Source organism: Dipodomys ordii, unplaced genomic scaffold (genome assembly GCF_000151885.1).
Source record: "Dipodomys ordii isolate 6190 unplaced genomic scaffold, Dord_2.0 Scaffold150, whole genome shotgun sequence".
NCBI lineage: Eukaryota > Metazoa > Chordata > Mammalia > Rodentia > Heteromyidae > Dipodomys > Dipodomys ordii.
The window spans coordinates 5,178,218-5,202,336 of NW_012267366.1; the positions used below are offsets into that span (position 1 = coordinate 5,178,218).

General features: G+C 43.5%; 1 protein-coding gene and 1 pseudogene across 2 annotated transcripts in view; both read left to right on the forward strand.

Annotated features, from left to right (window-relative positions):
* The first annotated feature begins 4,482 nt into the window (after positions 1-4,482).
* On the forward strand, positions 4,483-4,792 carry LOC105997658 (annotated as a pseudogene).
* A 12,050-nt stretch (positions 4,793-16,842) lies between these two features.
* Positions 16,843-24,119, forward strand: part of Txlng (taxilin gamma) — a 58,092-nt gene continuing 50,815 nt past the window's right edge. Inside the window, exon 1 of one of the 2 annotated variants that reach the window (XM_013032182.1) lies at positions 16,843-17,058. In XM_013032182.1, the coding sequence (XP_012887636.1) occupies positions 16,957-17,058 (102 nt within the window). In that variant the 5' untranslated portion in view covers positions 16,843-16,956. Of the gene's footprint in view, positions 17,059-23,703; positions 23,773-24,119 lie in introns of those variants that run through there. The other variant, XM_013032184.1, reaches the window with a different exon arrangement.

A 24,119-nucleotide genomic window follows, 5' to 3' on the forward strand; every position in this document is an offset into this window, starting at 1 on the left:
CAGTTGTTACAAAGGCATGCAGCATGTAAATACACTTAACACAGCTAGGAAACATGCTAAAGAGGAAAGAAATAACAACAATACCAACAAGCCAGTTCAGCTCCAATGGAGAGCTGAATTGGGACGCCATGATGACTGGAGACGAGCCAGGAGACAGAAAACAGGATACGATCACAGAGACACACGTGGCATGGAGTCCAGTGGCTGGTCCGGGCCTAAATAGGTAGGTGCAGGGGGCAGATCCTCAGGAAATTCCCAATCCCAGGCACCAGACTGACAGATTCAGTAACCTATCAGTCAAGTGCCCGCCCCTGCCTCCAGGGGTCTGGGCACGCCCATTACCTGGAGATGCCAGACCTATAATCCACCAGGTGGCCAATATGGCGCTGGCCAGACCTGACTTCTTTACTTCCATTTGAGCTGGTGATGGCTCTTCCATACTATGGAATCCTGTGCAATATTTTAAGTGATGAATTCCACATGTACAATGGCCAAAAATAAGTTATTAGACACATGACATAATGGGGATGTTGCTATTGAGAGAAATGTTTGGTGAATGACAAGCCAGACATTGGACAAAATTTCCAAAAATAAAATAAAATAAAAAGAATGTCACTCTTCTGTTAGTAAAAGACTGCCCTAATCTCTTTAGGAAAATGTCAACACTATGGCATTACTAAGATGAAAGTTGAATATGTTCTTATTCCTCTCAGTGTAAGTACAAAGTGGTATAACCACTTAGGAAAATACCATTACTCAGTAAAGTTGAAGAGAAACATATCCTTAGGCATACACAGCTAGGTGACAGTGGGCAATAATGTCCCTGACGGTGGTTGTTCTAAGGACCTCAGGCAACACCCCACCCAAAGTCAGCCACCAAGTGGAAATTATAATTCCACTGTAGTGAGGACCAGAGTGGAAAAAACAACAGCCACACACTGTGTTGTAAGTGAGTGGACACGGACAGAATGAGAAGTAGAAAAAGCAAAGCCTGGAAAGACAAATTTGTCCTCCCATACATAAGCTTTGAGCTAAACTGTGTGAATAGTACAACTCAAAGGCATGGCTACCACCAAAAGTATTACCTAGAAAAATAAAAGGTGGGGAGGAGCACATATCATGGGTAAGGAAATGAAAATGAGAAGTTACCAGGACACCAAATAAGAAATATATAAGGCTTGCCACTATCCATTACAGCTAGAGCGCAAACTGGTCAGAGAGCTTTACTGAAAGACAAAAGATCTGCACAAGCTTAAAGGAACTCTGCAACGATTGAAGCCAAGTTACTGCTCTCCCTGGTAGGAAGAAACCCTGCTTCAGTCTTTCCAGTTAAATGTGTATAGTCTCCTTTTACAAAATAATGCATTAAAGGAAAGCTGCAGCTTTTAACTTGAAAATCAATTGCTTGCAGTGCACCATGGTTATGCAAATAAGAAGCTGAGTCATTGCCCTTCACATTAACCCTCGCAGCTCCCAAGTCAGCCAAGCAGAGGCCTAGTAAAGGATTGTGTTGGGTAAAGGATTTTATGGAGGGCTTAAAATGATGGATCTGTGCCGCGCAGCTGCAGACATAGCTCAGTGGCACCATGTGGGCTTAGCATACACAAAGCCCTGAGTTCAATTCTCGGCACCAAAACAAAATGTTCAATATAAAATATAAAAGGCAAGTTATTCAAATTATTTACTAGGGTGATATACTATATGTGATATGCACATATAAGTATGTGTGAGATGATACAGAATTTTCTGTTGTTACTCTTGGTGGGCAGAGGCCTCCACAACCCTTCTGGCTCAGCAGCTAGCAGAAAACACTAGCTTCTATCCCTAAAGGAGCAGGCAAAGGCCTATTTGGTGTTGTAGCTCAGCAACAATGCCTGGCAGTGGAGCTGTGACACTGCCAGAGCTGCTGAGCCTCTTGGGTGCCTGCAGCAAGAGCTGGAACAGGATGGGAAGGTGGCTCAATGGTAGAGTGCTTGCCTAGCAGGCACCAAGCACTGGGTTCGATTCCTCAGCACCACATACACAGAAAAAGCCAGAAGGGGCTCTATGGCTCAAGTGGTAGACTGCTAGCCTTGAGCTTCAAAAGAAGCACAGGGAAGGGCTGGGAAGGTGGCTCAGTGGTAGAGGGCTTTCCTTGCATGCATGAGGCCCTGGGTTCGATTCCTCAGCACCACATAAGCAGAAAAACCCGGAAGTGGCGCTGTGGCTCAAGTGGTAGAGCGCTAGCCTTGAGCTGAAGAGCTGAAGGACAGCGCCCAGGCCCAGAGTTCAGGCCCCACGACCAGAAAAAAAAAAAGAGTTTGAACAATGAAGTCCAGGACAACAAAGAATGAATGTGGCACCATCAGAAGAAGTATCTAGCTCTTCTTCAGGTGTTTTCTCTATGCCTCTCTTACACACACACACATTTCCCCCTCCCCTGCCCCTCCCCAGCCTCTTTCTAAAACCCTGGGCTGTATACTCTGATTAGTTATTTTGGAAGCTAACAGTTTATTACTCTGTCCCAGTTGGAACTAGAAGAGGAGGAGGGTTAGCTTGTACCTGGTTTCTGCCTGCTAGACCATGCTATCCTTGGGAACCGGAGCCTTGTCCCTGTGCTTTTGTGCTCAAGGCTAGTGCTCTACCACTTGAGACACAGCACCACTTCTGGCTTCTTCTGAGATAAGAGTCTCATGGACTTTCCTGCCCAGGCTGGCTTCAAACCGCCATCCTCAGACCACAGCCCCCTGAGTAGCTAGAACTACAGGCATGAGCCACTGGAGCCCAGCCACGCTTGTTAATGTAAAGAAAATAAAAGTTATTTTAAAAGATAAAACAGAGGCTGGGAAGGTGGCTCAGTGGTAGAGTGCTTGCCTAGCATGCACGAAGCCCTGGGTTCAATCCCTCAGCAACACATAAACAGAAAAAGCTAGAAGTAGCACTGTAGCTCAAGTGGTAGAGTGCTAGCCCTGAGCAAAAAGAAGCTCAGGGACACTGCTAACGTCCTGAGTTCAAGCCCCAGGACTGGCCCAAAAAAGATAAAACATAACAGTTAGTACAAAAGAATGCAATATATTTCATTCATAATTTTTACCTCAAATACATGTTGAGGTGATATATTTTATTTATTTATTTATTTATTTTTGTCAGTCATGGGGCTTGAACTCTGGGCCTGGGTGCTGTGCCTTAAGGCGAGTGCTCTACCACTTAAGCCACAGTGCCATTTCCAGTTTTCTGGTGGTTAATTGGAGATAAAAGTCCCACAGACTTTCCTTCCTGGGTTGGCTTTGAACCATGATCCTCAGATCTCAGCTTCCTGAGTAGCTAGGATATAGGTGAGCCACTGGCGCCCAGCTGCTATGTTTAATATATTGAGTTGAATACCTTCATTATTGAAGTTAAAAAGAGCCGGGTGCTGGTGGCTCACGCCTGTAATCCTAGCTACTCAGGAGGCTGAGATCTGAGGACTGTGGTTCAAAGCCAGCCTGGGCAGGAGAGACCATGAGACTCCTATCTCCAATAAACCACCAGAAAACCGGAAGTGGTGCTGTAGCTCAAGTGGTAGAGCGCTCGCCTTGAGCTGAAGAGCTGAGGGACAGCGCCCAGGCCCAGAGTTCAAGCCCCACGACTGACAAAAAAAAAAAAGAAAGTTAAAAAGAAATCATCCTAGAATGAGTGTCTCCCTTTGTTCTGATACCTGGCACATTCCATAATTGTTGCTATTACAGTGTTTTATTATTTGGGTAGAGAGATTTCAAGGTTGGCCTGTTCATTAAACATCAGATATCACTGATATCTGAGTATCCCTTCAAACAAAGGATGGGTTCTGCTTTATACTCCCTTCAAGACAGGTGTCTATCCTTGAGCTAAATATTTTCCTTTGCAAGAGCTTTTTGTGCCCAGAGGAGTCATTTTTCCTGTTTTATTTCCAGGAAAGTTTCTCTTTCCTTCCTTCCTTCATTTTTTTGTTTTTGGGGGGGGGGTCCAATCGTGGGGCCTGAACTCTGGGCCTGGGCGCTATCCCTCAGCTCTTCAGCTCAATGCTAGCGCTCTATCACTTGAGCCACAGCACCACTTCTGGGTTTTTTTCTTTTTGCTTATGTGGTGCTGAGGAATCGAACCCAGGGCCTCATGCATGCAAGGCAAGCACTCTACCACTGAGCCACCTTCCCAGCCCTCCTTCGTTCTTTTTTAAGATATCTTTGCTCAGTCTCTGATTATGCTAATCAGCTGGGCACACTGACAAGGTCAGGAAAGAACTGTTCTTTTTTCCTTTCCTTTCTTTTTTCCCTTCCAATTTACTAAACGTTGCTGCTATACAAACTTCAAGCAAAAAAAAAGTAGTGTCTTAATTTTTTTTTAAATTGGCTTATGTTAGTTATATGGGAGAAATGTTTTTGTTGCAATCCTGGGGCTTGGACTCCACGCCCTAGGCCTCGTCCCTCAGGTTTTTGTGCCTCGGCTCAAGTGCCAGAAGAGTCTGAGTAGCGACCGGGAAGAGTCATGGCTGGACAAGCATTTAGGACATTTCTTCCTCTGTTTGACCAAGTGTTGGTCAAAAGGAGTGCAGCTGAAACTGTAACGAAAGCAGGCATTATGCTTCCAGGAAAAGTCTCAAGGAAAAGTATTGCAAGCCACAGTAGTGGCCGTGGGATCAGGCTCTAAAGGAAAGAGTGGAGAGATTCAGCCAGTTAGTGTGAAAGTAGGTGATACAGTTCTTCTCCCAGAATATGGAGGCACCAAAGTAGTTCTAGAGGACAAGGATCATTTCTTATTTAGGGATAGTGACATTCTTGGGAAGTATGTAGAATGAATACATCACTAAAATAGCATCATGTGAAGCTGCCCATTCCATGGAAGTTCTGAGATCTTTCATCATATATAAATATATAAATAATTTCCATATCTCCTTTTTATAATAAGCTGATAGTAACTAAACTAATATCACAAAAAAAGAGTCTCACAGACTTCCCTTGCACACGCTAGCTTCAAATCTCAATCCTCAGAGCTCAGTCTCCAGAGAAGCTAGGATTACAGGTGTTAGTCACATGCACCTAGCTCATAGTTGCAAATAATGTTTTTGGACAGTATTTAACCTCCTTCATGCTGCCCCCTACTCCCTATTAATCATTAGCTTTTTTTTCTGTCTGCTGCCCCCATGTATACTTGCAATGTACAAAGTTACTCACTATGTATTCCATTCTCCCATGTCTTCCTCCTAAGTAGTGTCTCTAGCTGTCTGTATTTTCACTCAAGCTCTCTGTTCGTACAGTATTTGTCTGAGAATTGCTGGCTCCAGGTTTCACATGCCTCATTTTCCCTGCTGTATCAGGCCTTAAGAGTCTTTGGTTGCTTTCTTTCTTTGTACGTATGTAAGTCACTTTCATTATCAGGACGAAATACCTTAGACAAACAACTGAAGGGAAGAAGGATTTCTTCTGACTTACAAGATTTGAGGTATCTTGGGGTATCTGGAGGTATCTTTGAGGTGAGCTGGTTCTATTGCCTTTAGGCCTGAGGCATAGCAAAGCATGGAGGCAAAAGGGCATGGAGGAGGAAAGCTGTTCACCTCACAGCAGCCAGGGAGCAGAGGTATCCCTTTAAAGCATGCCCCCATTAACCTACTTCCTCCAACTAGATCCTAGCTCCTGATAGTCCATTCAGCCATAAACATAATAACATCATGCATGCGCATGTACACACACACACACACACACACACACACACACACACACGTCTGAGTCATCTTTTACATTTCCTTTCCTCTGATTTTAAAACAATCACATCTGTAATCCTAGCTACTCAGGAGCCTGAGATCTCAGGACCACAGTTCAAAACCAGCCCAGACAGGAAATTCTGTGAGACTCATCTCCAATTAACCACCAAAAAGCTGAATGTAGAGCTGTGGCTCAGGTGGTAGAATACCAGCCTTGAGTGAAAAAGCTCAGCAACAGTGTCAAGCTCCAGGACACACACACACACACACACACACACACACACAAACATACACACACACACACCCTGCAGTACCGAAATAAACAGTGTATGAAGGTGATTATTTAGAGGCTGGACACACCCATGTTGTGGTTCAGGACAGAAATAACCTTCTCTGTATCCATCAGCCAGCTCTCACCCTTCCTATCCCAGCTGTCTTCCTACTCTGGTCCCTCACAGCTGAGTGTCCTATTTAAGGGAACAGCTTCCAAGTGGAACAACAACAACAAAATATATATATATATATATATATATATAAACAAAAACTTGGCTTAGGTGTGCCCAGTGGTAGAGTGTTTGCCTAGTGTTCAGAAGGCCTTATGAGTCACCTGTGCACATGCACCCGTGCGCACACACACATACACACACAAAATTAATTTAAATTTTTTTTGAAATTAAAAACTCTAATATCAAGTGAGATATTAAAAAGTATGTATTTATGAAAAGATCAACAGCATACTAGAACAAGAACATTCAGATAAAAAGAAATAGGACTAAAGTAATTAAAATATGATGGCATAGATTTTTTTTAAAGAAATTCCTCAGAAGTATTAGAAGAAAAAAATGAGATTTTTCAAAAGTAGAGCAAAAGAAGCTGAGTGACTGGAGAATGCCAAGCTTGAGGGGTCAGCCTGGGTTATGTAGCAAAATCTTGTGTCAATTTTTTTTTAAAGAGGCTGGGAATGTGGCTTAGTGGTAGAGTGCTTGCCTAGCATGCACGAAGCCCTAGGTTCAATTCCTCAGTACCACATAAACAGAGAAAGCTGGAAGTGGTGCTGTGGTTCAAGTGGTAGAGTGCTAGCCTTGAGCAAAAGAAGCTTAGGGACAGTGCCCAAGTTCTGAATTCAAGCCTCACGACAGGCCCCCGAAAAAAAAATTTAAAAAGAAATAGAAAAAGCAAGGAAAAATGCAGCAGAGAAATTAGTATGTATTAGTATGAAAATACAATAGCAAGTAGAAAAGACGATCTCAATACCTGAAAATGGTGGCCTCTAGAGAGTAGTTGAGGAAGGGGATCCGTGAAGCATGGAGACTCCTGGTTGTTTCAACATTGCTTTTAGAAAACAGAAGTAGAACATTGGGCCAAGCCTTGGTGGCTCAAGCCTGGAATCCTAGCTACTCAGGAAGCTGAGATCTAAGGATTCTGGTTCATAGACAGCCAGGGCAGGAAAATTCCTGCGGGTTCTATCCCCAATTGACTAGCAAAAAGCCAGGAGCAGAAGTGTGGCTCAAGTGGTAGAGCAGCAGCTTTGAACCACAAAGCTCAGAGGCAGCACCCAGGCCCTGACTACAAGTCCCAGGACCAGCACATACACATTAAAATTGGATAATCATGTAAAACAAGTGTGCAGCTTGATATAATGAGTATTCTACAGTGGCCCGGGAAAAGTGCTGCAAAGCAAACACTCTGCTCAAGAAATAGAACTTTGCTACTTACTCAGGCCAATAAACCATGCCCTAGAGGTCAAATGTAATTCACTGAACTTCCCTTACCCTTGGGACAGTGACGCTGCCCCATGGGCTGGTTCTGGGGAGAGGCTTAAAGCTCCAATTCCCTTTACACTTCAATGAAATTGTGCTGAGGAAAAGAAAGAAAAGAAGGGAGGGAGAGAGGGAAGAAAGAAAGAGGGGGGGGAGGGAGGGAGGGAGGGAGGGAGGAAGGAAGGAAAGAGAGAGAGAGAGAGAGAGAGCCAGGGTGTGTGTGGGGGGGGAGAGGAAGGGGTGGGAAGGGGAAACAAAGGAGGAGGCAACAATGCTTGATAAGAAATGTCCTCATTATCTTGCCCATGTAATTGTAACCCCTCTGTACAGTATTTTCACAATAAAAAAAGAAAGAGAAAGACAGAAAGACAGAAGGAAGGAAGGAAGGGAGAGAAAGAAATGAGAGAGAAAAAGGAAGGAGCAAAGAGAAGAGAAGAAGAAAAGAGAAGAGAAGAGAAAGGAATGGAAAAGACCTTTGTCAATTATCCCAGAACCCTCGGCTTGAGCTGTTCAATATCATTGCTCCCTTACTCCCCACAAAGATCACATTGAGTTCTATAGACATTATTTCCTTGTGTTTCTTCATACTTCACCCAAGTTTAGGTTTGACCATTTGTGTGTGTGTGTGTGTGTGTGTGTGTGTGTGTGTGTGTGCGTTTGTGCGCATGTGCACATGTTTGCACTGGTACTAGAACTTGAATTTAGGGCCTTACGCTCTTGTTCTATTTTGCTCACAGTTGGCCCTCATCACTTGAGCCACACCTCCAGTTCCAGCTTTTTTTTGGTAAACTGGAAATGTCTTTTGGATTTGGCTGCCCAGGCTGGTTTCAAACCTTGATCCTCACCCTCTTGAGTAGCTGTAATTACAGGTTTGAGCCCCAACCCCAGCTTTATATTTGTTTTCTTTCTTTCTTTCTTTCTTTCTTTCTTTCTTTCTTTCTTTCTTTCTTTCTTTTCTTTCTTTCTTTTCTTTCTTTCTTTTTTTCTTTCTTTCTTTCTTCCTGCCTTCCTTCCTTCCTTTCTTTTCTTTCTCTTTCTTTCTTCCTTTTCCTTCCTTCCTTTCTTTTCTTTCTCTTTCTTTCTTCCTTTTCCTTCCTTCCTTCCCTTCTCCCGCCTCCCTTTTTTTTTTGCCTGTCCAGGGCTCAAACTCAGGGCCTGGCACTGTCCCTGAGCTTCTTTGCTCAAGGCTAGCACTCTATCATTTCAGCCAAAGCTCCACTTCCAGCATTTTTAGTTAATCGGTGATAATAATTGGGGATTTTCTTGCTTGGGCTGGCTTCCACCTGCAATCCTCAAATCTCAGCCTCATGAGTAGGTAGGATTATAGGTGAAATCCATTGGCACCCAGCTTGATGGCTGTTTTCTTATCAGAAAGCATAAGATGGCTTGTGTGGACATGTAAATTGTGATTCTCATTCTAAATGGTTAAAATAGTAAAATTTACCATAAACAATGCTTATTTTGTGTATGTGTCCTATGCACTGATGTATATAGAAACAAAAAATTATGGATGATGACTATCACTTATAAGTGATTATTCCAGCCAGGTGCTGGTGGCTCACGCCTGTAATCCTAGCTACTCAGGAGGCTGAGATCTGAGGATTGCGGTTCAAAGCCAGCCGGGGCAGGAAAGTCCATGAGGCTCTTATCTCCAATAAACCACTAGAAAACCAGAAGTGGCACTGTGGCTCAAGTGGTAGAGCGCTGGCCTTGAGCTAAAGAGTGCACGGACAGCCCCCAAGCCCAAAGTTCAAGCCTCACAACCGACAAAAATAAATAAATAAATAAAATAAGTGATCATTCTGGGTTTTTTTTTCTGGTCCTGGGGCTTGAACTCTGGGCCTGGGCACTGTTCCTGAGCCTCTTTGTACTCAAGACTAGTGCTCTACCACTTGAGCTGCAGTGCCACTTTCATCTTTTTCTGAGTAGTTTATTGGAGATAAAAGTCTCATGGATGCCGGGTGCAGGTGGCTCACGCCTGCAACCCTAAGTATTCAGGAGGCTGAGATCTGAGGATCATGGTTCAAATCCAGCCCAGGCAGGAAAGTCTGTGAGACTCTTATTTCCAATAAATCACCAGAAAACCAGAAGTCCAGAAGTCGCACTGTGGTTCAAGTGGTAGAGTGCTCACCTTGAGCTGAAGAGCTGAGGGACAGCGCCCAAGCCCAAGGTTTAAGCCCTATAACCGACAAAAAAAAAAAGAGTTTTATGGACTTTTCTGGCCGAGCTTGCTTTGAACCACAATCCTCAGACCTCAGTGTCCCTGAGTTACTAGGATTACAGGCATAAGCCACTGGTGTCCGGCTCATTCTTTTTTTGAGGGGGGGCGTGGGGCTTGAACTCAGGGCCTAGGTGCTGTCATACTTGACCATTCTTGACTGTATATCTATCTGAAAATGTGCCACTTAGTATGGTCATTTTTATAATAGGAAACATCAATTAGGCAGTTTCATGACAGACAAAAAAAGTTGAAAGAAAATAAAAATGTTAGCAGAATTCAATTAATAAACATAAGTCAAAATTAGGCTCAATGAATCACAAAGACTGTTCCAGAAGAAAAGAGAGAGAAGGCTTAACAATATTAAGAATAATAAAATGTCACAGTAACTGCTGGCTGTCTTGCCAACATCAGTGATGTTATATCTGTAGATCGCAAAAACATTATGCTAAGTGAAAGAAGCCAGACACAGAAGTCACATGTATGATTCCATTTATATGAAATAGCCAGAATAGGTAAATTCATGGAGACAGAATGAAGATTGATAGTTGCCAGGGGCTGGGGGAGGGGAAGGGAAGAGGGAGAAACTGCTTAATGGATTTTATTTTAGAATGATGGAAATATTTTTGAATTAGACAGAGGTGGTGGTGACACGAATTCAGAATATACTAAATGCCACAGAATTAGTCACTGTAAAATGGTGACTTTCTATGTTTTGTGAATTTCACAATAAATTTAAAAAATTGATATGATTCTAGATAAATAATGTATCTAAACCCATATATATACATGTATACACACATATACATACATACACGAACACACATATGTACTCTAAATACTTTGGAGACAATAAAAAACATTTTATTTATTTATTTATTTTATTTGTTTGGGTCCGGTCGTGGGGCCTGAACTCTGGGCCTGGGCGCTGTCCCTCAGCTCTTCAGCTCAAGGCTAGCGCTCTACCACTTGAGCCACAGCGCCACTTCTGGCTTTTTTCTTTTTGCTTATGTGGTGCTGAGGAATCAAACCCAGAGCCTCATGCATGCAAGGCAAGCGCTCTACCACTGAGTCACCTTCCCAGCCCAATTAAAAACATTTTTAAAAAGGCACTGGGCATTTAATATCAGGAATTAATGTTAGCAGTGCATTTGATGATGGCATTGTAAATATGTTCCTCTGTCATTCAGGACCTTGCTTATGGGACTTCCCTCTAGATCATCCCACGATTGAGTCACTGACACTACTAAAACCAGGTCTGAGCTAAAGGTCACCAGGATGTTCCCATTCTAGCTAGGCCTAGCTTTGAACTGTGATCTTTACTCAGATCTCAGACTCCTGAGTAGTGAGGATTACAACTATGAACCACCAGAGCACCTTGTTCAAGGTTTTTCCAAATGAGATCTTAGAGTAGGCCCTGGAACCTATATTTTATCATCTCTGTGTGTTCACAAGCTTGAACTCAGGGCCTTGTGCCCTTGCTTGGCTTTTTCTGCTCAAGGATGGGGTTCTACTATGTGGGACACACTGCCACTTCCAATTTTTTGCTGTTTTTTTTTGTTTTGATTTGTTTGTCAGTTGTTGGGCTTGAACTCTGGGCCTGGGCGCTGTCTCTCAGCTCTTCAACTCAAGGCGAGCACTCTACCACTTGAGCCACAGCACCATTTCCAGTTTTCTGAGTGGTTTATTGGAGATAAGAGTCTCACAGAGACTTTTCTGCCTGATGTTGGCTCTGAACCATGATCCTCAGGTCTTGGCCTCCTGAGTAATTACAATTACAGGTATGAGGCCCTGGTCCCAGCTCTCTGTCTCTCAGTCGGTCTCTGTCTCTCTATTAGTATTTTAAAGCAGTACTGAGAGTTAAACTAAGGGCCTTGCACTTGCTAGGCAGGTGCTCTACTACTTGCACTAAGTGAGAAATTCTTTCTTACTGAAACTTAATGTCCTGGGCTGGGAATGTGGCTTAGTGGTAGAGTGCTTGCCTGGCATGCATGAAGCCCTAGGTTGGATTCCTCAGTACCACATAAACAGAAAAAGCTGCAAGTGGTGCTGTGGCTCAATTGGTAGAGTGCTAGCCTTGAGCAAAAGAAACTCAGGGACAGCGCCCAGACCCTGAATTTAAGCCCCAGGACTGCAAAAATCAAATGAGCAACAACAACAACAACAAAAAACACCCTTAATGTCCTAATGATTTTCAATAAAACTTAAACTCATGAGCATTATATGTATTCCTTCTCATTGTCTCTATAGAAATATAGTTTCCATTTCCTTGAAAGGCCAAGTGTTAAAGAGATCAATCAAAACAAATGCCAGCACTTTAAAATATACTATATAGATATAGATACAGTATTTTTGCAATGTATATAACTCTTTTATTTTGGTCTCTCCATTTCTCTTTAATACTGAACATTCTTCTCTCTCATTTTGTTTCGTGTGTGGTAGGGTACAAGGAATGGAGCCAAGAGCCTCTACATGCTAGGTAAGTATTCTATCCCCCAGGCTCTTGAGGATAGTTTTTTAAATTTTTATTATTAGTTTTTTATTGCTATTATAAAGGTGATGTATAGAGGGGCTGGGGATAGTTTATTTTTATTTTTTCTTAATTTTTCTCTTGGTTGTGGGGCCTGAACTCTGGGCCTGGGCGCTGCCCCTCAGCTCTTCAGCTCAAGGCTAGTGCTCTACCACTTGAGCCACAGCGCCACTTCCAGCTTTTCTGCTTATGTGGTGCCTAGGAACCGAACCCAGGGCCTCATGCATGCAAGGAAAGCATTCTACCACTGAGCCACCTTCCCAGCCCCGAGGATAGTTTTTCAAGTGTCTGCTTTTTGCTAGAGCTGTCATTCTGACAATCTGTAGTATGTTCAAAGCCTGCCTTCAATATGCCTGAATGACATGGGTAGAAAGTACGATCATTTTTCAAATAGTTCAGTGTTTGCCAGAAATGCAGACATCTATAGCAAATGCAGAAACTGGCCAAACTCCTATAAGAACTAAAATCAAGGTTAGCACAGAAAGAGTATTGGGTAATCAAATCAAACAATAAATTCTTTGTTCTATGAAACGTAAATACCCCTTTTCACTGCCTACAACCCTAATAATACGCAACAAACATGAAATTCAAGTCTTGATGAAGTGATACTCTTGAATGATTTAAAGGTTAGGATCTTTTCTTTTTCTGAAAATACTTTGAGGTAGACAAGTCAAACTAATGTGGTTAATTTAACTCTTACTGACCTGTTTAGAGGAAGCTCAGCCGTCACTTGAAACCTGCTTTAAGCCTCCCCAGTGCTACATTTAACCCTCAAGAGGTTACTCAGCGGACAGGAGCTGGTGGTTCATGCCTGTAATACTAGCTAACTCCAGAGGCTGAGATCTGAGGATCCCAATTCAAACCCAGCCTGAGGCAGATAAATGAGAGATATTTATCTTTATATCTTCAATTAATCAACAAAAACCTGGAAGTAGAGGTATGGCTCAAATGGTAGGGTGTCAGCCTTAAGCAAAATAGCTACAGGACTGAGCTTAGGTCCTGTCAAGCCCCAGCACTGGTGGGCGCGTCACACACACACACACACACACACACACACACACACACACACGCCCAAGGTTACTCTGTAATACCTACCTCCATATTATTAATTATGCTATTGTTTTTGGTATATTTGACTGTCCATTGTTAGCTCTTTATTCTAAATGCAGGTATGCCTGGTGTCTAATAAAGTGTTCAAAATATGTGTGGCTCAAGTGGAATAGTGCTAGCCTTACGCACAAAAGTTCAGGGACAGCACCCAGGCCCTGAGTTCAAGTCCCAGGACATTCTCCCCCTCCCCATAGTAATTTTTACTTGATTGCTAAAGACACAGGGCTGGGAAGGTGGGTTAGTGGTAGAGTGCTAACCCTAACATAAATTAAGCCCAGGATTTGATTCCTCAGTGTCACATAAACAGAAAAAGCTGGAAGTGGTGCTGTGGCTCAAGTGGTAGAGTGCTAGCTTTGAACAAATGAAGCTCAGGGACCGTGTCCAGGCCCTGAGTTCAAGCCATAGGACTGACAGAAAAAAGAAAAAAAAGTTAATACACATCTAAATACAGTTGGGGATGTCACTTAGTGGTAGAAATCTTGCATGACGCCTGGGTTTCACCCCCAGCACTGGAGCCTTTATATTCACAACCCTTAGTGAGCCTTGAGATAATTCCTCTACCCAATGAGGAGCTGCTGTTCTTGTGGCCTTTACCCTATAGTCAAGCACAGTGCACAGGCACAAGTCTTAACAGAGATAATACTTCCCAGAGCAAAGGTGAGAACACTGTGTGTAGACAGGACAAGGGGTGCCCCTTAAAGGCTTAGAAATATCAACAAGTGATAGCCTTTGAAGACCGAAAATATAAGTCCAACAAAGGATCCCAACAGAGATAAGTGAAAGGCTTTCCAAAGCCTGGGGGGGTAAGGCTTTACTGTCACTTCTCCAAAGATATCTGAGATAAAAATCTCCAGAAAGAACAGGTCAAGCAAAACATCTGATTGGTTGGTTCTCCTGTAGGGGGAAAAAAAAAAGAAGAAAGAACCTGACACAAAATATACTTTCACCCAGCTTTGGAAGTGGCTTGTTTGCCACATTCTATTCGGAAGTAAATCACTAAATCTGGCTCTCTTTCAAGGGAAGGGAAATCGGACTCTACCTTTGGAAGGGAAAATTTTGTGGATAGATTGAAAAACCACCAGAGCTTACTTTAGAGATGTTTATAAGATGTCCTAACCCAGGCCCTGGGTTCAATCCCTAATACCACAAACAGCAAATAAACAAAATGCCACATGTAAGAAACAGATTTCTAAATTTCATTTTCTCACAGAACCAGAAATGGGTTTGTTTCTCTTGAGCAACCAGTTTTTATTTTGTAATGCTGTGAATCAACATACATTGTATTTTCCTCTTTACTTCGTTGCTCAAAATAAAAATTTGACTACCGTGTGTGTGTGTGTGTGTGTGTGTGTGTGTGTGTGTGTGTACTGGGGCTTGAACTCAGGACTTCATAGTCTCGAAGGGCTCTTAATGGGCTTTATCCACTTGAAGCTGGTACTATACCAATCACATCTCCAATACAGTTTTTGCTGGTTATTTTGGAGATGGAGTTCCCCAGACTTTTCTTTTTTTTGGGGGGGCTTGAACTCTGGGCCTGGGCGCTGTCCCTCAGCTCTTCAGCTCAAGGCTAGCGCTCTACCACTTGAGCCACAGCGCCACTTCCGGCTTTTTTCATTTTGCTTTTGTGGTGCTGAGGAATCGAACCCAGGGCCTCATGCATGCAAGGGAAGCACTCTACCACTGAGCCACCTTCCCAGCCCCTTCTTTTCTTTTCTTTTCTTTTTTTTTTGCCGGTCATGGGGCCTGAACTCTGGGCCTGGGTGCTGTCCCTCAGCTCTTCAGCTCAAGGCTAGTGCTCTACCACTGGAGCCACAGCACCACTTCAGCTTTTTCTGCTTATGTGGTGCTGAGGAATCAAACCCAGGGCCTCATGCATGTGAGGCAAGCGCTCTACCACTGAGCCACCTTCCCAGCCCTCCCCAGACTTTTCTGCTTGCACTGGTTTCAAGCTCCCTCCCCACTCCACTCCTTAGTATCTAGGATTGCAGAAGTGAGCCACCAGTAATGGGGCAAGATAAACTATTTTTTCATCTATCTATCTATCTATCTATCTATCTATCTATCTATCTATCTATCTATCTATCTATCTATCTATTCTTAAATAACTCACACAATCATGAAGTAAAAATACTCCCAATTCATCATCCAGGAAAAATATTATTAATATTTTAAGGGATAATCTTCTAAAGTTCTCATGCTATTATTCTACAAAGATTAAATTTTTTCTCAGTCAATTTTTAAAGTGCTTGTAATTTTAGCAGCTACCTGATTCTCTACTGTACTATAATTAACTATGGTGCATTTTGTCTCTATTCTCTGGAGAATTGCACTACTGAACTGATACATTTATTTTACATCTTGCTGGGACCTTTTTCCTTCACAAAAATGAGATGTGGTGGCTAAGGCCATCCTTTCTCTGGAATCTGGGTATGGGTTCATTATCAACTGCCATCTATGTCTCAAACTATGCTTTTGTGTTGAAATCACAAGGCTGGATTGAGGTGTTTGGTTCTGTCTTGTGAAACAAAATGATGATACCTTTTTCAAATTTCTAAAATAATTATAATTACTAGATGGAATGTCTTCTATACTGAAATTTTAATCTCGTGAACGCTATTGAAATTTTGGCGTCTGCTATCACTGTTCTGTATTCAAAAGTAATAAAACATGCTAAAGGATCTGAACAAATGTTCATTACAAAGCTTTTAAAACACTATGAATTTCGTGACAGTGTGCTTTTCAGAAGCTTGGCCGTTGGTGATCTGGTTATCAGAAGGAAATAGGGAATATTTCCAAGGACCCCTCCCCCACATCATATCGAGAAAAATAACTTTCGACAAATCAAGTTTGACGATTTTACCTAATGATACGAATGAAGGAGAAGGCAGGATACATTCATCCAATAAATCTAAGTGTGGAGAAACAGTTCAACACAGGTGAGTAGCAAGCAGTCCCACACTTTAGAGGAGCTTCGGACAGGTAAGTGCAGTGAGAATTCTGGTGGAGTCCTTGAACTTGGGTAAGTGTCAGAGTCCAAGGCGCACATTGAAAGCCATTACATCTCCCACCTTGAAAATAGCGAAGTACTGCCCCTCTATGCCCAAACCATTTGCGCTCAATTCCAAAGAACAACTACCAAAACAAGAATACGTCAAAGTGCCCTGATTCTGTTCCTTCTCGAACACTGGAATGTTTTCAAACTTTTCCGGTAGGGATAATATTGACTCTCTTTCGGTACAGAGACATCAACTCCCGAAACTACAAATCCCAGTAGGCTGCGCGCGCAGCAGAGTGGGAACTTCACTGCTCATAATGTAGCTTAACACTCGAATCCCCCCCATCCGGGCCTGTAAGCGGTGGTCGTGCAGCCTTCTGGGACTTGTAGTTCGCTCCCAAGTCCCTCTCCCGGTTAGCGCAGACTCGTGGGGCCTCGGTCTGCCCTTCGGCCCTAGAAGAAGCCCAACCCAGCATTCAGTGCTCCCCACCCCCATCTCGCGGTTTTCCCTTGGGGGCAAACCTCCTCCTGTCACGTGGAAAAACTCCCATGCAGTGATTGGCTGTGGTAGATCAGGGGCGGAGCGCAAGGCCCTGCGAGGTTCCTTGCCCCTGGTCGGGCCGCTTGTTTGGCTGCTGCCGTCACCTCATGGCGACGCGGGTTGAGGAGGCAGCGCGGGGAAGAGGCGGCGGCGCTGAGGCGGCTGTCGAGGCCGGACGGGGTGGACGGCGACGCAGCCCTCGGCAGAAGGTCGGTCAGAGGGACTCCTTCATGTTGTTGAATCGGGAGTATACTCGGGTTACCTTTTTTCGGGGTCCACCTCTTCACTCTCCCTGGTTACCTTTAGCCACGGGACGAACATCCGGCCCTTTTCCCTCCCGGGGGGTGACGACAGTGGGAGCAGGTGGGGGGGGATGCGACTGGGATGGATGGGATGGGTAGGGATGATGGTTGGGGCTTGGGGATGGAAGGCACTTGGGGGGGGTGTTGAAGGAGAGCAGTATACACCGCGACTGAGGGGGTAGGTGTGCAAAGCGGGGGCGCGCCAGGTGTGACAGCCACGTGCGGCCGGCCGGCGCCGCGGGGCCCCGGACGCCAGGTGTTCTCCTCTCTCTCCCTCGCTCCTAGCCCCTGCGGTCATGATGCTCCGGGCGCTGGACGCCGCTGTCTGGGGCTCCCTGAGGTTATAGGTTAGCCCACTTTGCATCCGGCAGGTGCGCAGGGTGCGCTGCGGGTTGCACCCGGGTTGTTGAGGCGAGGCTGTTGCGCAGTAAGATAACAGAGCGGGAGCCGGGGCTGCGCTGCGCCCCCCTCCCCCCGCCCCTCTCCGCTCCCCGCCACTGCGCGGGCGGACGGGCGGTGAACGCTGCGGGACTGAGTGGGGAGTGGCGGGGTGGGGGGGCGCTTGGCCCTTAGGACCTAGGCCCCCGGGGTTCGTTCGTCTTTGGGCACTGTGGGCCTTGGTTACACGTGTGGTGGGGGTAGGGGAGGGGATGCTGAAGAATCTCGTGACCCCCCCCCCCCAGTCGGGAGCAGCAGCATCTAATAGCCTTCCCAGTCCTCCAACTCCTCACCTTTTCTTTTCTTTTCTCTTTCTTTTTTCTTTTCTTTTTCTCCTTTTTAATTTGGTAAGGGAAACTTGAGCGCCTCCCCGACTTGGCCTTTGGTCTTTCTTCATCTGGGAGGCAGGCTGGACGGTTCCCCTTGCCTTACTTGACTCTTGTCAAGGAGTTTTCAATGTCTCCCTGGATACAGGAAATCGAGACCTCTTTCAGAACGGGAGAATTCCACTTGTTCTGGAGCTCAGTGGGTGGAGTTTGAGAAAGATTGCACAAGGAATGGGGTACTGGGCTTTTGGAAAGCCCTGGGACAGAGAACTGTGGGGAATGGGGCTGAGAGGTAGAATCCCCGTCCCTTTTTCTTGCAGGTGAACATTTGTTAAGATGTCTTGCTTGATCACTCAGGGCTATTTCATATTACTTAATTATGTATTTGGCTAATCTTAGAAATCATTCCTGTATGAAATTACGAAATAATATTTTTCCTAATGCGATTCATGAACTTCAAAAGGGAACAAAGGTCTGGTTTACATTTGAGCAAAGTGTCAAGAATTGGCTTTTGGGGCCAGGCGTGTTTCTACGGTCAGGTATTTTCATGTCTCTGCATGAGAAGTTGGTATTACTCAATTATCTCCCTCTCCTCACTCTCCCCTCTTCCTTCTTCCCCCACTCCTTTCCTCCGTCTTCCCTCTCTCTCCTAAAAGAAAGATCTAGTACTTGTAGAACTCAAAAAGCCAGGGACCAAATGTACTTTAGGGATTCAACACTGTCATTCTGGACACTTGACTATTCCCTAAGGGTAGAAAGCCAATCTCAGTGTTTGATTTCATAGGTTCCCCAGGGGAGAACTCAGATAAAAGGCTATTGCAATTGAGGACATAAGTTCCCTTTTATGCCACTGGGATAAGGACAGAAAGTCATTGAATTAGGAACTGAGGTTTAATCAGGTAGTATTTTAAACTACCCCATAAGAGGTAATGACCCTTGGAGGTACAGAGCTTTTTAGTATCTAGATATGAATAGTCATATGTGTCTGTTGTCTTGTCTGCTTTAATTACCTTGTACTCCTTTTTTATTTTCTTATACTTCTTTGAGACTATTTTTCCTTGTGATTTCAACCGACTTTGATATGAAATTGAAATGCACAGCTAAATACCAGATTTTGAATTTTCACTAAAAAATAGGGCATCGTATCTGCAGAAATAATTTTTGAGTTATTCTTTATGACCTCCACCTCCCCACACACACACATGGAGCTTGAACTCAGGGGCATGGGGACTAGGACTAGCTGGGTTTGCTTGCTCACCTGGCTGTCTCCCACTTGAGCCATGAAACCAGCCCAGCTTTTTGCTGGTTATTTTGGAGATGGAGTCTCCCAAACTTGTCTGCTGGGCTGGCTTCAAACCTCTGATCTTCCAGTTCTCAGCTTCCTTGAGTAGCTAAGATTACAGGCATGAGCCACCTGTGCCCGGGAGATCCTTATTATAATTTCCTCCCAGTCACTAACTTGAGAAAATATTCCTATTCGTAACTTCTACTCTTTGTTTTTCAGGAAGCAGAAATAAAATTTAGCAAATTAGGGTTTTGAAATATTGAAGGAATTAAAAGTGACAATCATTGTTTGGCTCCATTATGGAACTAAAAGTGAGGAAAATTGGAGATGGGCTTTCTTTTTTTTTTTTTTTTGGTCGGCTGTGGGGCTTGAACTCTGGACTTGGGCACTGTCCCTGCACCCTGCACTCTTCAGCTCAAGGCAAGCACTGCTTGAGCCACAGCGCCACTTCCCGTTTTCTAGTGGTTTATTGGCAATAAGAGTCTCACAGACTTTCCTGCCCCGGCTGGCTTTGAACCGCAGTCCTCAGATCTCAGCCTCCTGAGTAGCTAGGATTACAGGCATGAGCCACTGGCGCCCAGCGAGATGGGCTTTGTTGGTTCTCGTTTGAATCATTTTTGGTTGTTGTTTTGAGACAGGGCCTCACTTGGATTCTGTGGTCTCAGCCTCCTGAATGCTGGGATTACTGGAATTACAAGCCTATATCACCACACCTTGCTTTTTTGAAACAGGTTCTCTCCATGTTGCCCAAGCTGGCCTTGAACTCCTAGGCTCACTTGCCTAGTCACTCTTGACCTGCTCAATTAACTGGCTTCATTTCATAACTACATCCAATTGAATGGTCTCTTAAGGTAACTTTTTTTTTCCTGAAGGTAATATTACAGTACATTTTTTAGAGGTCTCTTGAGGGATTTCTACAACTGTGCTGATATAGTAGCTATGAGCTACATGTAGCTAAGTTGGTTAAAGCTCAATAAAAATGAAGAACTCTGTTTGTCAAGCCTACTAGCCACATATCAAGTGTTATAATAGCCAATATGGCTAGGTATCTGTATTAGAGCAGAACTAGAACATTTTCATCATATAGTTATATTGGACAGCATTGTTCTAAAGATAAAAAGATCATTATATTATGAAGTATTTGGGGGAATTTTTGTTTTAAACAATCAAGCACATTCATATTATTTTCTAAATTCCTGTGTAGAATTTATTTTTGAGTTTAGTTTGTGTGTGTACGTGTGTATGTGTGTACACGTATGTGTGTACATACGTATGCACTGGTACTAGGGCTTGAACTCAAAGCTTGGGCACTGTCCCTGAGTTTTCTTGTTCAAGGCTAGTGCTCTACCACTTGAGCCACAGCCCCACTCCCGGTTTTTTGGTGGTTAATTGGAGATAAAGAGTCTCATTCCCCTAGCTAACTTCAAACTGTGATCTTCAGATGTCTGCTCCCTGAGTAGCCAGGATTATAAGTGTGAGCCACTCATGCCCAATTTATAGGTTGAGTTTTAAGAAAACAAGCCCCACATTTTCGATTGATTTTTATGCATGTGCATGCATGTGTGTATGCTGGTACTGTCAGGTTCTGGGTGCTGTCCCTGAGCTTTTGTGCTCAAGGCTAATGCTCTACCACTTGAGCTACAGCTCTACTTTTGTTTTTTTGGTGGTTAATTGGAGATAAGATAGTCATGGGCTTTCCTGCCCAGACTGACTTTGAACCATAACCATCAAATCTCAGCTTACAAGGGCATTTGGCTATTTATTTATTTATTTTATTTTTTGCCAGTCCCAGGGCTTGAACTCAGGGCCTGTGCACTGTCCCTGAGCTTCTTTTGCTCAAGGCTAGCACTCTACCATTTGAGCTACAGCACCACTTCTGGCTTTTTCTGTGTATGTGGTACTGAGGAATCGAACTCAGGCTTCATGCATGCTAGGCAAGCACTCTACCACTAAGCCACATTCTCAGCCCCTTGGCTTTTCATTTAAGGAAGAAAAAAAACTCCACATTTTTTTTAGCAGTTTTTAGGTTTACAGGCTAATTCAGCAAGAAGTATAGACTATCCACAAGTCTCCACATTCTCCTTTCTTTCATTTACATCTTGGACTAGCATGATAATTTTGTTGACATTCTCCAAGTAGCATTGATGCCTAAGCACTAAGCCTATAGTTTACAGGGTTACTCTTATGTTATACAATGTATGTATACCTTTTGACAAGTGTATCATAATATGACTTCTACCTAGTCATCCCTCTTTTTCCCTATGCTACTGGGCCCCCTAATCTTTTTCTTTGTTTCTTTTTGAGATTAAAGTCTTGAAATGTATACTCTTATTTTTTTGGGGGGGGTCCGGTCATGGGGCCTGAACGCTGGGCCTGGGCGCTGTCCCTCAGCTCTTCAGCTCAAGGCTAGCGCTCTACCACTTGAGCTACAGCGCCACTTCCGGCTTTTTTTTTCTGCTTATGTGGTGCTAAGGAATCGAACCCAGGGCCACATGCATGAAAGGCAAGCTCTCTACCACTGAGCCACCTTCCCAGCCCGAAATGTATACTCTTAAAATGTAGCCTGCAATATTTTCCTCTCAGCTTCATGAGTATTAGGATGGGCCAGCTATCACTGGTCTTTCTCTTTATAATTTTGACTCCCAGAATGTCTAAGCTTGATCTTTTTTTTTGCTAGATTTTTTTTGTCTTGAGAATGTTTAAAACTATTTGTTATTAAATTTATTTTTAGTTCTATAAACCATTTGGAAGGGTAAAATATATGTTAATTAAGCTCAACTTAACAAAATTATACATTTACAATAGTGCCCTATAGCTTTTTATGGCATAGTTGCACATACGTTAATTCTCAGCATTAGTCAGATGCTATGGAGAAGATTGGGCGGCTGTCCTTGCCCACATTTACTGATGACAAACTGCTCAGTAAGGTCAAGTGATTTGCCCAAGGGGTGAAGCTGAGTCTGGAACTCAGTACCCTTTCATCTTCCTTACAGTAATAAGTAGTGTAGCAGTGGTAAATAGTGTAGATGTTAGAGTCAAGACTCTTGGCTCGCTGCCACTTAATAGCTATGAAATCTTGGGCAAGCTTCTTAATATATAAGTTGGGTTATCTATAAGGTGGGGATGATGCTAGTGCCTCTCACATTAGGATTATTCTGAGGAATAAGAATTGATGTGACATTAGGCATAGTGCAGAGCACATAACATTTTACATGGCTTGGAGGAAGGTAATACATAAGATGTATCTCTTGCTTTTAGGGTGCCATTAATTTTGTTTTCCAGCTTTTTATATTCTCCCCCTTTCCAGACTCTGTGCTTGATGTAATGAAGAAAAATCAGTCAGGATTGGCAAGAGTGTGGGGTAGGACAAAACTATTTTTATTAAATCTTGTCTTTGTCAGTTTGTTGAATTTCAACTTTTCTGCTATAGATATTGATAAGTAGCAAAATGATCTTGTGTTTGCAACACTGTTTTCTAACTTTATTGACAAGCTTTGGTAAATTTCACTTTATGAGAGTCAAACAACAAAAGTGATGAAAACAAATCAGATACAGCACATTCCTCTAACAATACCACAGTTTTTATTATTATGTGACAATTATTAATTTAGTCATTTGGGAGGTTTATTTGGTAGTACTAGGGTTTGAACTCAGGGCCTCATGTTTGCTAGGAAAGCACTCTACTACTTGAACCACACCTTCTGCCCTATTTATTGACTTGTATATTGTTTGTTTGTATATTTGATTTTTGTGTCTGTACCAGGGTTTGAACTCAATACCTCACTTTGCTTGGCTTTTTTTTGGGGGGGGGTCTGGTCGTGGGGCCTGAACTCTGGGCCTGGGCGCTGTCCCTCAGCTCTTCAGCTCAAGGCTAGCGCTCTACCACTTGAGCCACAGTGCCACTTCCGGCTTTTTTCTTTTTGCTTATGTGGTGCTGAGGAATCGAATCCAGGGCCTCATGCATGCAAGGTAAGCGCTCTACCACTGAGCCACCTTCCCAGCCCCAATTGCTTGGCTTTTTTTGCTCACTAATTGCTGCTCTATATTTGAGCCATGTCTCTAGTCCATTTTTTATGCTGGTTTATTAGAGATAGAGGCTCTCAGATTTTCCTGTTCGGGCTAGTTTGAACCTCAATCCTTCAGGTCTCAGCCTCCTGAGTAGGAAGGATTATAGTCATGAGCTACCAGCTCCTAGTTTCCTCTCCCATCTTTCCACATTTCTTGAGCATAGTAAAGATCAATAATATTGAATGGGAGCAAAACTTTGAGGGAGGTAAAAGGAGTAATAGTTTTTGGTAAACAAATTATGTAGGCTGGGGTTGGATGATTATGGATATGGCAAATACATTGTAATTGGGGGTGGTGGTAGTGATGTTTGGTTGGTTGAGCCTTATAAACTTATTACCTCTTTTTCATTTAAGCCTTATGATATATGATTTACAAGGTCTGCTTTGCGGATAGCTCCCTCCAAAGGTACCTGCAAATGAAATGTGAAAGGTAAAGAGTTTAAAGAGACCTTTTGAAACTTCAAGTCCACACAGCCTGGTGTTAACAAAGAGCGGAAGTGGTCGAGTAAGTAGGACACGTGAAAAGAAGGCTTGGTGTTTATTTCAAAGGTACATCGGGATTGGCCTATGTGGAGCTGAGAGTGACTTCATAAAATTGGGACAATGATGTTCCACTTAGGTAACCCATAAAATAGAGGACCATTTTTACATCTAGGAGTCTGTGGCTTGAAGATGCCACAGACAATGTGACCTAGGCTCTGCTCTTCAAAATGGGTCAGGCCCAAGTGTATATCAGTGGCTTTGGGCATAATCAACCTTGCTTGTTTTTTTCTTGCTGCTAGGATAGGTGTTTAGGCTAATTGCAGAGAATCTTTGTGTTAAAAGAGTTTTAGAGCTAGAAATTGTTTGTTT